The sequence below is a fragment of the Podarcis bocagei genome (assembly GCF_964188305.1).
Source record: "Podarcis bocagei genome assembly, chromosome: 5".
NCBI lineage: Eukaryota > Metazoa > Chordata > Lepidosauria > Squamata > Lacertidae > Podarcis > Podarcis bocagei.
The window spans coordinates 75,872,409-75,886,574 of NC_138129.1; the positions used below are offsets into that span (position 1 = coordinate 75,872,409).

At 40.6% G+C, this 14,166-nt stretch overlaps 1 protein-coding gene and 1 long non-coding RNA gene across 2 annotated transcripts in view; both read right to left on the minus strand.

Moving 5' to 3' along the window:
- LOC308586948 overlaps positions 1-14,166 on the minus strand; it is a 562,568-nt gene that overhangs the window by 445,576 nt on the left and 102,826 nt on the right. The gene's annotated exons all lie outside the window — the stretch shown is intronic.
- Positions 1-14,166, minus strand: part of GLMN (glomulin, FKBP associated protein) — a 28,432-nt gene that overhangs the window by 404 nt on the left and 13,862 nt on the right. The window contains exons 9-18 of the mRNA XM_081194038.1: positions 13,126-13,179; positions 12,306-12,336; positions 9,583-9,672; positions 7,555-7,596; positions 7,390-7,463; positions 7,118-7,202; positions 6,291-6,400; positions 4,352-4,415; positions 633-756; positions 113-195 (exon numbers count right to left, since the gene is read on the minus strand). Of these exons, the coding sequence (XP_081050164.1) occupies positions 113-195; positions 633-756; positions 4,352-4,415; positions 6,291-6,400; positions 7,118-7,202; positions 7,390-7,463; positions 7,555-7,596; positions 9,583-9,672; positions 12,306-12,336; positions 13,126-13,179 (757 nt within the window). The remainder of the gene's footprint in view (positions 1-112; positions 196-632; positions 757-4,351; positions 4,416-6,290; positions 6,401-7,117; positions 7,203-7,389; positions 7,464-7,554; positions 7,597-9,582; positions 9,673-12,305; positions 12,337-13,125; positions 13,180-14,166) is intronic.

A 14,166-nucleotide genomic window follows, 5' to 3' on the forward strand; every position in this document is an offset into this window, starting at 1 on the left:
AATTAATGTTATTTATTGCATATTTACCAGTTTGTATTCACTTTGAATACAAAAGAAACCTAAAGCCCACCTTCCGACATTTTAACAGCTTCTCCAAAACTAGACCACTCACCTGAAGCTCCATTTCAGTTGTCATGTGGGGCATCTTTTCTCCAGCTACTGTTAAAGAGCAAATCTTCTTGGAAACATGAGATTCTATAACATGAGATTCACACAAGAATAAGTGTGTGTCTACTTGATAGGCAAAACTAGACAAACTCGCATCATATGGCAAAATCAATTCTGAACTTTAATTTTTTTTAAAGAGCCACAGATTTCTGATCTTTGTGACCAAAAATAACTACTTTCCAATGGCAGAGTACAGGTTTGGCCATCAGAACATCTTAGTCTCAGTCCATTTTCATTTAAAGATCTTAGGGAAAGATCTCTGCCTAAAGCCTTGATGAAATGCTGCCAGGACAGATGGTACAGGACTGCAGTCTCACACAAAAATCATGACAAATATGTCAGCTTTTATCTCTTTTAATCTCTATAGTCTTTTGTCTAAAATGCAGTATGCCTTTCCTGCTTCGATCTACTCGCACACAATTTCTAAACCTCACCCACACAAACGAATAATGAAGTCAACCAACCTCTTTTGTTCTCTTTTTTATTCTTTATTTCTGCTTCATAATGTGCTCTTGACATATTAAGTCCAGTGTGTAAGGGCTTCAGGAAATTTCTTTCAATTTTGCAAAGTTCTGTCCACACACAGGTCTTAGGAAAGAAAGAAGGGGGGAAGGAGGAATCAATTTGTAATGTTGCAGCGAGAGCCACGAGGCTAACAGTGTGTTTTCTTCAGGCACATAATCTGCTGGTCTAAGGAAGGAAAGGAGTTTAAGAAGTATCCTGTAATGCTGACCTATATTGCAATCTGCTAAATCCATGTAGCCTCTCCAGCCTTCTAACTGCAGCACTTGGCATACTTGTAAATGAGGCTTCAATGTTATCTTTGCTAGGGTGTCCTATGGAAAAGGTCTCCATAACTTGTCTCTCATCCAGCCCAGTATTGCCCCACCAGCAACATGTTGCGGTGTGACAGATATTTCAAAGTCACACACCTTGCTGGGCAATCACTGAATCTGGCTGTTTGGCTACCAATTGTGTAAGGACCATGAAATAAGCTTCACAGATTCTAAACTTTGGGCTAGCTTTCTTCTTGTCTGAGATTAAGAAAATAGGTTTTACTTCTGACTTGCTACAATTTAAACCCTTGAGAGTTGTTTTTTAAAATGCTCTTGTGACTGGCAATCAAATGAAAATACTGATCTAAGATTGTCAAAGAGTTCTCCTCCTCTCTAGGCAATTCAGAAAACAGGTTTTTCCTGTATTAAGAGATGTACAGAAATTTTCTTCTCCAGTTTATTTATTGTAATCAAAGTGCAATATATTATTTTGTAAGCAAAAAACTTGTGTGGTATTCAAAGCTGTATCAAAGAATAGTTATTATGGACGAGTAGAAGTGTGCATGATGGTTTACTTATCATGCCTGTTCCATTTAGAGGATCTATGCAGCTGTACAATATATAGCAGCCCAAAGATGCAAGTTTCTTTTTTGCTCGCAGTGTTTAACATGCCAATTCCTGGTTAACAATGTATTTGCTCCCCTACTGACACAGAACGTATTGGTGTTTTTTGGGGTAAGTGGTTTACCTAGGGCTGAAGCAGCCAGAAAACTAAAGCTACATTGGCTTTTTTTAAGTGGCAATGAACCTCAGCTAAATGGTGCACACTCAAGAGCATTAGGAAACAAATCTGATGCTGAGCCTGTGGCAATATTTAAATCTAAATTGCTCCTTTGATTATCTCAGTCCATTTATCCATCAAAATGCAGCAGCTGGATAGGGATAGGAGCATGCAAAAACCAACATATCAATCATAAGCCGTTTCACTTGAAAGTGCTACAACCGTTGAATGTTAAGCTAGAGCAGCACTATGAATACTCAATGTTGTAGGATGTGTTAAGGCCAGAGATGGGCAGAGGAGTTTGTGCATAGGTGGAGCAGGGAGAAATGGGCTGATTAGTGTGGCTGTGCCTTTTGTGACGATGTAAATGCCAAATACACAGTAAAAAATAATCATGTAGAGAAAGGTACACAGTGGTAAAAATCACTGAAATTCAAAATAAAGTTTCAACTGACAAGTTTTAACTAATAAGCTTCATGGGTAAGATTGCCCCAGTCTACTCCATACTAAGCTGTAGCTCAAAAGGTATTTTATTCACTGTTCCACACCTTCAGGTTGTTTCTGCTTTGGTGGCTGAAGAACAGACATTTCCAGTAAAGTGCTCAGTAGGAAACCATCTATTGCTAATACAATTATAGTTTTAAGATATCCTTTGACTCTTTGCTCAAGCCCTTCCCAAGGAAACCTGAATATTTCAACCTTACTCTTAACTTTAGTGTGTACAGATAGGAAGACAGGAATTGGAGTTCCTCTCTCAGACACCGGAGTCAAAAAAGCTTGACTATTCCCATAAACTACAGCTCTAGTGGTACCCAGATGTTCTGAATGTGCCACATATACTTCCTGCAGCCTCCACTCTTCAAAGGCTGAATGGGAGTGTCTGTATTACTGGGGCAGGGAAAATCTTACCTAGATCAGGAGGGAGGTAGATTCTGTGCCCCACTGTACCATAGAAGTGACCCAAGGCTTGACACCATGGGAAATAAAAACATTTAACCCTGCCACTCTTGTTCAGAATAAGGCATTGGCAAGATCTCCTGACCATGGTAGACTCCCAATTTCCAAATGATTCACAAAAGCGTTTAAAAATTTGAGATGTCTAACACACATTGTCTTAATTAAACAACTTTGAAATGCATTAATTCCAAACTGGATACAGGAAAATCACTTACTAGTTATACACACTAAACTGCAATTTCAGAAACAGTAAAATGGGAATAATCCAAAATTAGGTGTACCTAAATCTCACTGAAATAAAAGGGAACATATTCACCCAACAATGCACTTATATCTCAGATTTCAATGGAAACTCATCATGCACAACCCCTCAAATAATCGAAATCCACTAAAATCAGTAGGTTTTAATACTGATCCAGATCAGGTTGTGTGCTTGATTGATGCACCCTAACTTCAAACTAATATTTGTTAATAAAAAATGATATGTAAGGTAGTTTACATGATTAGCAAGTTAACTATTTATATAAAGCTGGGGTGCACGGTCTTCAAAAACAGATTCCAGTGAACAGGGCAACGGTATTAAATACACTCAGAAAATGGAGGCGAAGCTTTGCTTCTGCTAGAGAGGCATAAAATTATTTGCCAGATCAGAATAGAACCCTCCAAACTGGGCTGCCTTCAAGATGCTGAGCTATTTGCCCTCTGGCAGAACTGAATTTAGCTAAAGACAACAGTTCAGTAAAGCATGTTTACAGCAGCAATTATATTGCTGTTATCTGGCTCTCCTGCTCTCTCTTTTTCTTATTGATTTCAAGAGCTTTGCTTGCAATGCTAAATTCAGCCTACTCATCACCTTGACACAACAAGCTGAGACTTCACATCTTATATAATAAGAGGCATGCTAAGCACTGCTTTAGGTAGTCTCAGAATAGAAGATACTAGGGTGCACTCTCATATTATTTTACTGTGGGGGTGGAAGAGGAGAAGAAATCTTAAGATGATTAGCAGTCTCTACAGTTAAGAAAATTGATATTCATCATGGACTGTTTAATGGACATAAATACATATTTTATTCAAATAAACCCATCACTCCTGCTATTGTCAGAGTTGGCTTAAATCAACTGTCAAGCTGAAATTCAGTTCAAGTGCCCTGTAGTACGGTTGACCTGTTTAGAGGACGGAGCTGCAGAAAAGGATAGAAAATGAAGGAGCTTCATCCCAGTTGAAAATTAAAGAATAAATGCTTCAAGGCTAAGTTGTCTAAAGACTCGTGAATAAACCCTGACATTGCTATTTTATCCCCTACATACTGAGAAGGAAGAGAACATTCATGGAAAAATTCTCTGCAATGAAGTAGCATACTTAAAAAGTAAAAGGCACTTTCAAAGTCCAAATGTCTTGTAGAGATATATTTAGGGAAATATGCAAAATTCAGAGATTTAAAACTTTGTTTTTATGTAACCAAGGAAGCATTATTTACATGTGGCAATTCAATTTCTGCTCCGGTACACATAGATTTAAAAAAGAGCTTTATCACATTTAAGAGTATTTCAACTGCATTCTTTTTCACAAATCTTCAGTGATTGTTAACACATCTCTTTCTCTCACATACATGCACGCTCTCACACACCCCAATGTAGCAGGGTCTTTTTTTTAATTCATCACTTACTTGATTATCATCTTCATTATCCTTAATGACTAAATATCGCAGCAGGTTTAGTGATGCCATAATCCTGCAAATTAGAAATATAGAATCAATCCCTTGCCGTCTACATTTTTCTTCCACAGAAGGATTAATTCCTCCACTGGAGGAATTAATGTGAAACAGGTTATGCTGGAATACAAAACAGATCTTGCAAAAATGAAGAAAAGATGGAGCAGGCTAGATTCCCCTCCCTCCTGTAGAGAATCCCTGGAAAACCTTTGTAGACTTTTATAGTTTATCAAGTGGAATTAGCCAGTTATACCCAAATGGACTCCTTTGGAGTGTTAATTTACAGTAAGACTGGGCAAGTAATTTAGCAGGTATAATATAATTCTCCAAGGCAACTGGTATAAAAAAGCAGTAAAACAGACAAGATAACAACTGAAACCTTTCTTGGTTGATCAATAAACTATACTGATTGTCTGGGGGGTGGGGGGGAGCTAAATCATTCAATTTGAATCTTGTTTCCAACAGAATAACCATCCTACTAGATCACCTGTCTCACGGAAACTACATAACTAGCCCACTTTCCCACTATAGTCATGTCTTTTTGTATCTGTATGTCATGGGATGAACAGAAGGCAGCTTTCTTTAGGCATGTACAGTAACAGAAAATCGAGGCAATGCTCCAAACTTACTGTTTGAAGTGGTAATATCACATACAGAACATAACTTGCCTTCCAAACAATTTCTTCAGCAATAGAAATCAAAACAAAAAATCAAACAGTGATACATGGAAAGCCACCTTATACAGGATCAGACCACTGATCCATCTATCTCAGTAATGTCTGAACTGACCAGGGTTTCAGAGGCAAGAGACTCTCCCAGCTCTATCTGGATATGCCAGGGACTGAACTTGTGATGCATGCAAGGCAGATGATCCACCACTCATCAACCCTAGTGGTGACCACTAGGTAGAAGTGAGAAGTCTTTGCCATCTACAACAATCCTTTCTCAACTCTCACACATTCATTCAACTCTGGATTGCCCAAAAGATGCTACAGGCAAGCTCAGCTTCTCTTCACTTCTCCTCATTCCATTGATATCAGAAAGGTCCAAATGTGACGTCTCAAAACCAGATTCCACTGAGGTTTTGTAAGCTAAAGCATACCTCTCTGATCAGGAGCCAACAATAGCAGATTGGCTTATAGCCAGGCTTTCATTTATCCTTTGGTACCAATTCCTTGAGTCCTCTGGAAAGCACAAATGAGATGAAGGATGGAGGCTTTTTCTTCCCCAAGTCCCCATTCAAAGTGGGGGAGGGGGAACACAGGGGGAGAACTGCCAATTAGTGTTTCTTTTCTCCAAACTGAAGGGCAAGTGACATAGGCAGCTAAGAGTCCTCCTTGCCAGAGGGTACAGAGTGCTTACTTTCTTGGCCCAAGGAAACGATTGCATTACAAAGGTTCTATAGTTTCCTTTAGAGGAAAATTTCCAGAAAATGTCCAGTCCCTCTAATGGCCCTCTAATGGCCATTTAGACTGCCTGGGGATTCTCGATGAATAAAGATGCTGGACACTAGTACAGTTTGGAGTTCCTGTAGCAGAGGTACAAGTTCAATGCTCTTTAAAGCCTACTAAAAGACAAGATGAAATCTGATTCACATTTTAATACTTATACTTAGGAACATGGTCTTTTATTACTTTCAGTAATTAAGTCAAAAGCAAAAGACCCAAAGATTATTCTCCCCCAAAATAAGATTTTTTTTTGTGGCTTGTTTTGCAATTCTAGTCTGATGTGCTTCTGATCACCTGTAGATCTTAGTGCAGAAAGCTCTGGTAAAATAAGCTAGGTGGTAGTAAACTTAAGTTAATTGCCAACATTGTTTTAAAAGCTGCACTGAAGGCAGCTGGGGGGGGGGGCTCAGCAAAATACTTTTGCAATTATCCTTTTTATATCTCACCTGTCTGAGTTCTGAAGGAGATCAGTTTCAGCACCTTCAGGAAGTGACAGTATTATGTCTAACAGTGAGGCCAACTGGAGTCCAGTAAAAACCTTACTTCCCGTTGTACTCTGAAAAGCAACATATAGAATAGGAAACAGTTGATATGTTATTTGTGCAGCCAGGAGCTGTATCAATATTACAGATGAGCAAGTTCCAGAAAAGAAACTACTAACTTTGTATTCCAGTTGCATGATATGAGCAACCATATATTACTGCTTCTTACACTTGCCTAAAACAGACCCAGATTGCAGGTAAGGCTAAGTCAAACAGGTAAGGCTTGGCTCATTTGCAACAGAATGACTGGGAAGGTGCAAAGTGGCGGTAATCTGCTCTCTGGAAGCCTGTTTGCTTGTTCACTCATGCCACAACATTGCATTATTATTTAATTCCTTCCCCTTTAAGATTGAATAATTAGAATAAAGTGTTGTGTACATTTCTATGAATGTGTTTAAGCTACATGAATCATACAGCTTTGCAAGGTGTGGGATTTTTAAAGAGGTGTCGCATTTTAAAATTTCCTCTTAACTCTACCACAAAGATGTGGTAATAAGTGGGAATGCCTCAGCAAGAAAAGAGATAAATGCACTTTATAACACGTGCACTGAAAGATAGTTGTGCTACATGAAAAAGGCCCTTTCTATGATCACTTGCATTTTCAAGTACTGTTTTCCCTGTTTTTACAAAAAATACCATCAACAGTGTGTATCCATGGACTACTTTGAATCCCCACCCTAATACACAGGTGTACATTTTCCCACTTTCTTATCTTCAGTAACCTTCCTTACCTGTAAGGATAAATCAATTTGATTTTTAATATTCTGAATGATGAATCCTTCTACCCCAGAATGGTTACTTGTCTTCAACAAACATCTGCGACACAAAAGATAGAAAAGGAAATATTATGCCTTAAACCATATAATTGCAAAACAACTAGAGAATAAAAGGCTGCAATAAAAATAAGGCCAATTTATGGTAAAATAAATTAATAGTTATTGGAACTCTAAATTGCCTGGTTGTTGTTGTTTTTTTGGGGGGGGTAATCTAAGAACAGACATACCTGAACAATGTGAATTTCCCTTCTTCTTCAAACTTCTCTATATACAACTGTAAAATCTTTAAACTCTTCTTTCTCTAAATGGAAGCAGACGTAGCAAGGAGGGGATCAGGAAAACTGCACTTCAGATGCAACACTTCTAAAACCACATGACACCCAGTTACGTACCAGATGTTCAAAAGGGCACAGCGTCATGACCTTTACCAAATCCTGCCATTAAAAAAGGAAAAATACAAATTATAAAATGGAAATTCAGGTAACACAACCCCACAGAGAGCGAAAACAATTTAAAATGCTGTTTAAAAAGAACTAACTTGAAACTCACAAAAATAAAGGCAACAGAGCAGTAAAGCTGTAACTCCGTCCTTAAGCCACAATACTGCACATACACATTTTGGAGGGGTCAGGGCAGTAAGCGATCTTGTAAGTGTACTAGCTGCAATAAAGGCAGAGAGAAGTGGATTAAGGAGAGAGTGACAGAGATGCATCAACTCAAGATACTGTATTATGTCCAAGACAGCCACAAGATTATAGCGAGAAGAAAAGAAGTCCATTAACTGGTTGATTCCCCATGTAATATAATCTACTTAAGTGAGCACTTTGTGCAGTCTGCATACATGAGAAAGAGAATCAAGTTATGCTCACAATGTTTCTATATTCCTGCTGGAGCCTTCTCACATCATAGTTCTGGGGAAATCCTATTCACATCCTCATTTTGACCAACAAAAGAACCATCATGCTCTTCACTTCACTTTGCACACTTAAAAGGTGGGGAAACCCACTGCAATTATCTGGGTGGTTCCTCCTCTTATAACATTTTGTTCTTCTGCTCCGATATGCTTCAAGCTGCCATCCTTACTTCACACTTACTAGAGAGTCAAGTTCTACTGTGGTCGGTGGGACTTAGTAAAGATTCAAAGGATTTGGCTGGAAGTTTCAAAATACTCATAATCAAAACAGCAACTAGTAAAGGGAAGTGTTCAAGAGGCTGCGTATAGGATGTATTTTGGATTTGGGGGGGAAATGCAGGAGTAAAAGCTGGGCTTTGCATTTAAAATATAGGATGAGGTTCTGAAAGTGTTCACGAACTTTCATTCCAATTCAGGCAGGTAGCTGTGTTGGTCTGACACAGTCAAAATAAAAAATAATAATAATTGTCCACTACCACCTTATAGACCAACTAAGTTTGTTCTGGTACAGTGGTGCCCCGCAAGACGAAATTAATTCGTTCCGCAAGTTTTGTCGTCTAGCGAATTTTTCGTCTTGCGAATCACGAAATCCCATAGGAATGCATTGAAAATCAATTAATGCGTTCCTATGGTCAAAAAAAGTCCAAACAAAGCCAAATTTGGTACAACAACAGTTTATTAACTGCTCTTTAAAGTCACACATACTGTAAAGAGCAGTTCAAAAATTGAAGGGAAAATAAATTAACTTTATAAACAAAACATGTCTTTGTTTTTAGACAAAGGAAACAAAGTCGCGAGACGTTTTCGTCTTGCGAAACAAGCCCATAGGGAAATTCATCTTGCGAGGCAAATCGAAAACGGAAAAACCTTTCGTCTAGCGAGTTTTTTGTCTTGCGAGGCATTCGTCTTGCGAGGTACCACTGTATAAGCTTTCATGTGCATGCACACTTCTTCAGATACACTGAAGCAGAAGTCACCAGACCCTTATATATAGTGGGAGGGTGGGGTGGGGTATGTTTCAATGAACTCATTTCACTGCATTTTGCTGCCCCCTTTGAAAATGGAGAAAGGGCTTACACTGCTATTCTAACCTGAAACATACATGTACTGAATTTGATAGCCATGTCTTCAAAGTTCTATGAAGTTTTGGGATAGACTTCACTTCACTTTGCCATTTACCAATTCTCTACAGGACTATTTAACGTAGGTGGAGGCGAAGCTTCATTTTTTGCTCTAAAAATATCTACAAGAAGCACATCCCAGTAAATGAAAGAAATAAAATCTTAAAAAGAATGTATGCTGAAAGTTTTAAGCCTTAGATTGAAGGTTTTAAATGTTTGTTTGTATCAGCCTGTTTAGTCAGCCCCGTCTGAAGCCTTTTTGTATTAGTCATATTAAAACGCTGGGTAAATAATTAAAGCTTATATTCTTTTCAAAGCACTTGGGAAATAACACATTAGAAAGTGTAGCATGTGTAATTAAAAGTTTATGGTTTCCATCATATTACCTGAGGTGTTGTAATGAAGCCTTTGAACTCCAAATACTCAAGCAAAAGGCTATTATCTTCCAGCCTCAGTAGACAGTTCTCCAATAGCGCCTACAAATTAAGTTAATACAGTATATTGATTTTGAAGGACCATGGGTATTAATCTCATTTGCACAATATGAACATTTCCCAACTGATAGAACAGAAAACTGGGCAGAACAGAGCAACCACTATGAGCTTTAAAGAACTGCCCATGTAAGCATCGTAACGTTTTCTGTGCAATTGAACCAACGGATGGAGGCGAATGTACCTCTGTTTTGGGGCGACACACGAAGGCAGGACTTTAAAGTACTGGACAAACGAGTACTTTAGAAGTCCTACATTTAACTGGAATGCAAGTCCCACATTGAATTGGGAGCCACTTTCATTTTCAGTTAGCAAAATGGTCGCTACTATGGCAAATGGGGTGGAAGTTAGGAGGCAGGACCTAGAACGCACAAGGACCTTTCCGAAATGCCATGATTCTCCGTACACAAGATTAGTGGGATCCCAGTCAGCAAGGATCCTATAAGGGTTTGCCTTCCGCATGCCACATTCTTATTGAGCCCTCTGAAGTGAATGGGGGAAAGGTGTGTTCAGGAGGCATCACTGGGGTAGTGGCTAAACCTGCTTCCTGATGACCCTGGGAATCTTTTTCTTCACTGTAGCCCCATCCTGGGTTCTGTTTTTAAGGCTACATACACAACATACATTTAAAGCACATGGCTTCCTTCTGGGGAACTGTAGTTCACCCCACACAGAAATACAATTCCTAAGTACTCTTAAACTACAGACTTCAGGATTTGGGCCACAGGGGAGTCATGTGCTTTAAATATACGGGGTGTACGCAGCCTTAGTCATGCCTGACAGGATGTTGGGAATTTGCAGATTCAATAGAATGGGCTTTATCCATTCCGAGCATTCAGATTCAATAGAATGGGCTGTCAGCATCGCCCTTGAGCCAGTGCCACCAACTGGACTCATCCACTTCAGCCCCGACTGGGCTAGGCGAGCTGGGTAGCACTTCCGGAGACCACCTTCTGCACAGGAACAGGTCAAAGTGCTGTGGACTCACAGCTTAGAGTTGTGAGCACCGGATTCACTTCCACAAGAAGACAGTCGTCGCACAGCAGAGTATAGCAGAGTCTAGCAGAGTATATAAACAACTCGGAGAGCAGCTCTGTAGAATATCTTCTTTATTCTATCTACAACTATACAAACTATATACAGAGCTTAATGAGCCTAAGCATAAATGAATGCTGCACTGCACTGAGTGTCTGCAGCTGCTCTTAGCAGCAACCTTATCTCTACACACGATCTCTAACACTCAGTCTCTCTCTCTCTCTCTGACACTGACTGACTGTTTGATGTGGTGCTGGAGCAGAATAAGTAGAGAGCAGAACACGCCTCCTCCTCTCTGGAGAATCAGCAGACTCCTCAGGAGATTCTTGGATATGGGAGGGGTGAAATCTCCTCATGGGCTTTATCCATTCCAGGCAAATATGCTTAGATTGAGTGTTTCAATGTAGCCATGTTTTCAGACTCTACATGAAGGCCTGAATTAAGTGTCCCCAGGGACTTTGACAGTGCTTTAAAAACACCAGCAAAAACACAGCACAATCCGTCAAGCATGCCTCCATTTATTTTCAGCTGCAGTGGGTACAACTCCTCAGCAAACTACATTCAAATTAATAGGGCCTGGTTGCTTAGCAACAGTGTTTAATGGATTAGGCCAGGAGGGACGGCAGCTCAGGAGGAGGAGGAGATGTGCTTTGAATGCGGAAGGGCCCAAGTTCAATCCCTGGCGCTTGCAGTTAAAAGGATCAGGTAGAAGATGAGGAGAAAGACCTTTGCTTCGGGCCACAAAGAGCCACAGCTAGTCATCCAGAGTATAGACAATACTGGGCTAGGGACTGACCAATGGCAATCTGGCTTACAGCACGTCCAGCTTATGCCTTTCCAATTGCCATGTCAGGCATTGAAACTTTGTGCAAGTGCACATGCTACAGATAGAAGCATGCTTAGGGGCAAGTCCTGCTGCAGCCGTAAAGATATCTGCTTAGAAGTAAACTCCATGGAAACGCACGCAGCTGAAATGAATGCCAATAAAGCTATATGCGGAATCAAGAGTGGTGCCGGCCAATCTTATTTCTGGATAAAGAAACAAGTCACACCGAGTTCAGGGAGACTTACTCCGAGGTAGACATATAATGAAGGCCGCAAACTCACATCCATCTCATCATTTAAAACAGGGGTGGCTAACCCCCAAGTTTGGGGGCCTAATCAGCCTCCACAGCAATTATCTCTCCTCCCTCCCAATGTCTCTTTTTTGCCAGAAACAGCAAAAACATATTTTATTATTAGACAGTGATGGGGTGCACAGATGCAGACTGTTCCCTCAGCTGTCATCAGATTGTTCATTTGATAAGCAGGCAGGGGGCACTCCTTCCTCTCAGCTGATCTGCATGGATCAGGTGGTGGGGCTGTGTGCCCCCACAGGCCAGAGTGTATGCAGGGTGGCTGCACCTTTCATTGGTACCCAAGCCACCACAGGTTAGCCAAGGGTGAATGTGGTCCTTGGGCCAAAAAAAAGGACACCTCCATTAATTTACAAAAACCAACATGACAACAATAGCCAGCGAGACTGAGTTTATGCCTTCTGAAAGCACAAGGAATGGTAGCATGTATATAAACACTGCACTTACAAGTCCTTTTGATAAAATAGATTCTTCTGTCCTGCAAAAAAATTAAAACACTTATCAGTTTAAAAATGCCAGTTAAAAATCCATCTTTTGCTGCCCTTTTTCTTAACAGCCAAGATGTGCTCTGTTTCCAACATACAGTGGTACTTCAGGTACTTAACCTGAAACTGTTCTTAACCTGAAGCACCACTTTAACTAATGGGGCCTCCCGCTGCTGCTGCGCCGCTGGAGCATGATTTCTGTTCTCATCCTGAAGCAAAGTTCTTAACCTGAAGCATTATTTCTGGGTTAGCGGAGTCTGTAACCTGAAGCATATGTAACCTGAGGTACCACTGTATTAGCCTCAGACCTCCTTCCTAAGCAACTATTTTGCAAAGGGTCCTCAATTTGAGCAATTCCCTATGATGCTTTTGTAGGTGCCCGGGTTATGCAAACAATCCTGCCTAAGTCACATGGTACTCCGTAGGTCAGATCCTGCACCAACTTTTGCTACAATTCCTCACTCCAGTTGCAATCTACTGCTGTGACAGTTGCCACCCTCCCCAACCCAAGCGTATGAATGTAGATGACCACTCTTGGAAGGACAGATCTGCTTAGGTTAAAGCAGCAGCATTATCCTTTGAAGCTGCAGTTTAGGTACCAATTTTGGTAGGCTCAAGCCTTCCCTGTCACAGCTACTACATTTTCGAAATGCAGAAAGCTGCCTCAGCGTGATTTTTTTGGTTTAAGCTTCTTTAACTATATTTTTTATTAAAGCATTGTTCCCTTTCATGAACAGGCTGATAAAAACAGAAACAAAAGAGAAAAAGGATGGATAGCTTACCTTTTCAACAGAACTCCAACATGCACCATGTTGCACTGCAGAATGTATGATGGGCTACAAGAAAGAGTAATTCATAAGTATAACCTACAAGATACACAAAATCTAGGAAAGAAAGTACCGCCAGCCCCACAAGCTTGGGGGACAGATATCCGCAAGCCTGGGGAGACCAGCGCGACTTCCTGCCGGGCTCCCTAGGCTTGCGGATAGCAGCCTGTTCTGGGGGCTGGGAAAGCTCGGGCATCCCCCGCCCCAGCCCCGCGCCTGGGGGGGAAAATAATTTCCCCCCCTTTATTTCCCCCCAAAAAAACTAGGTGCGTCCTATGGGCCGGTGCGCCCTATGGGGCGAAAAATACAGTAACATCCATTCTATGTTAAACCAAGGGTGGAGAACCTATCACCCTCCAGATATTGTTATGCTTAAAACTGGTGTAGTTGTAGCCTATCAGTGCAACTGACAACATACAGCAAGCCAGGCATATGATTAAGTTCACAACAGATGCTATCCCACAATTTATTTTATTACCTTGCCTGCCCACTGTTACATACATATGTAACTAAGGGCTTGTCTACACTTACCCTTTGTCATGCTTTTTCCAGGCACAGGCCCGTGCTTAAAAAACCCTGTGTCTGAGCATTTTATTTTATTTTTGCCCAGAGTTTTCCCTGTGAAAATCTGCTCTCTAGTTCTCAACCACAGCAAATGTTGATTCTGGTTTCCCACAGATTGGCATTTGCTCCGACTGATCGCTAAAGAGCAGGTTTTCATGGGGAAAGTTCCAGAGCAAAAATAAAAGGGCGCTTGAGACATGGAGCTTTAAAGCAAAGACTGCGCCTGGAAGGAACACCGAGAAGGTAGGTGTGGATAAGCCCTAAATTTCAACTACAACAGAAAACCACCTTTTGTTAAGCTTTGTGGGGTCATCTGGATTACAAGCTGTTAGGCTTTGTGGAATCGGCTTCCTCCCCCATGGCAGTAAATAAGATGATCAAACAAAAGGAACATCTTATCAGTTAGATTATTTAATAATCACAGTGAGAGAC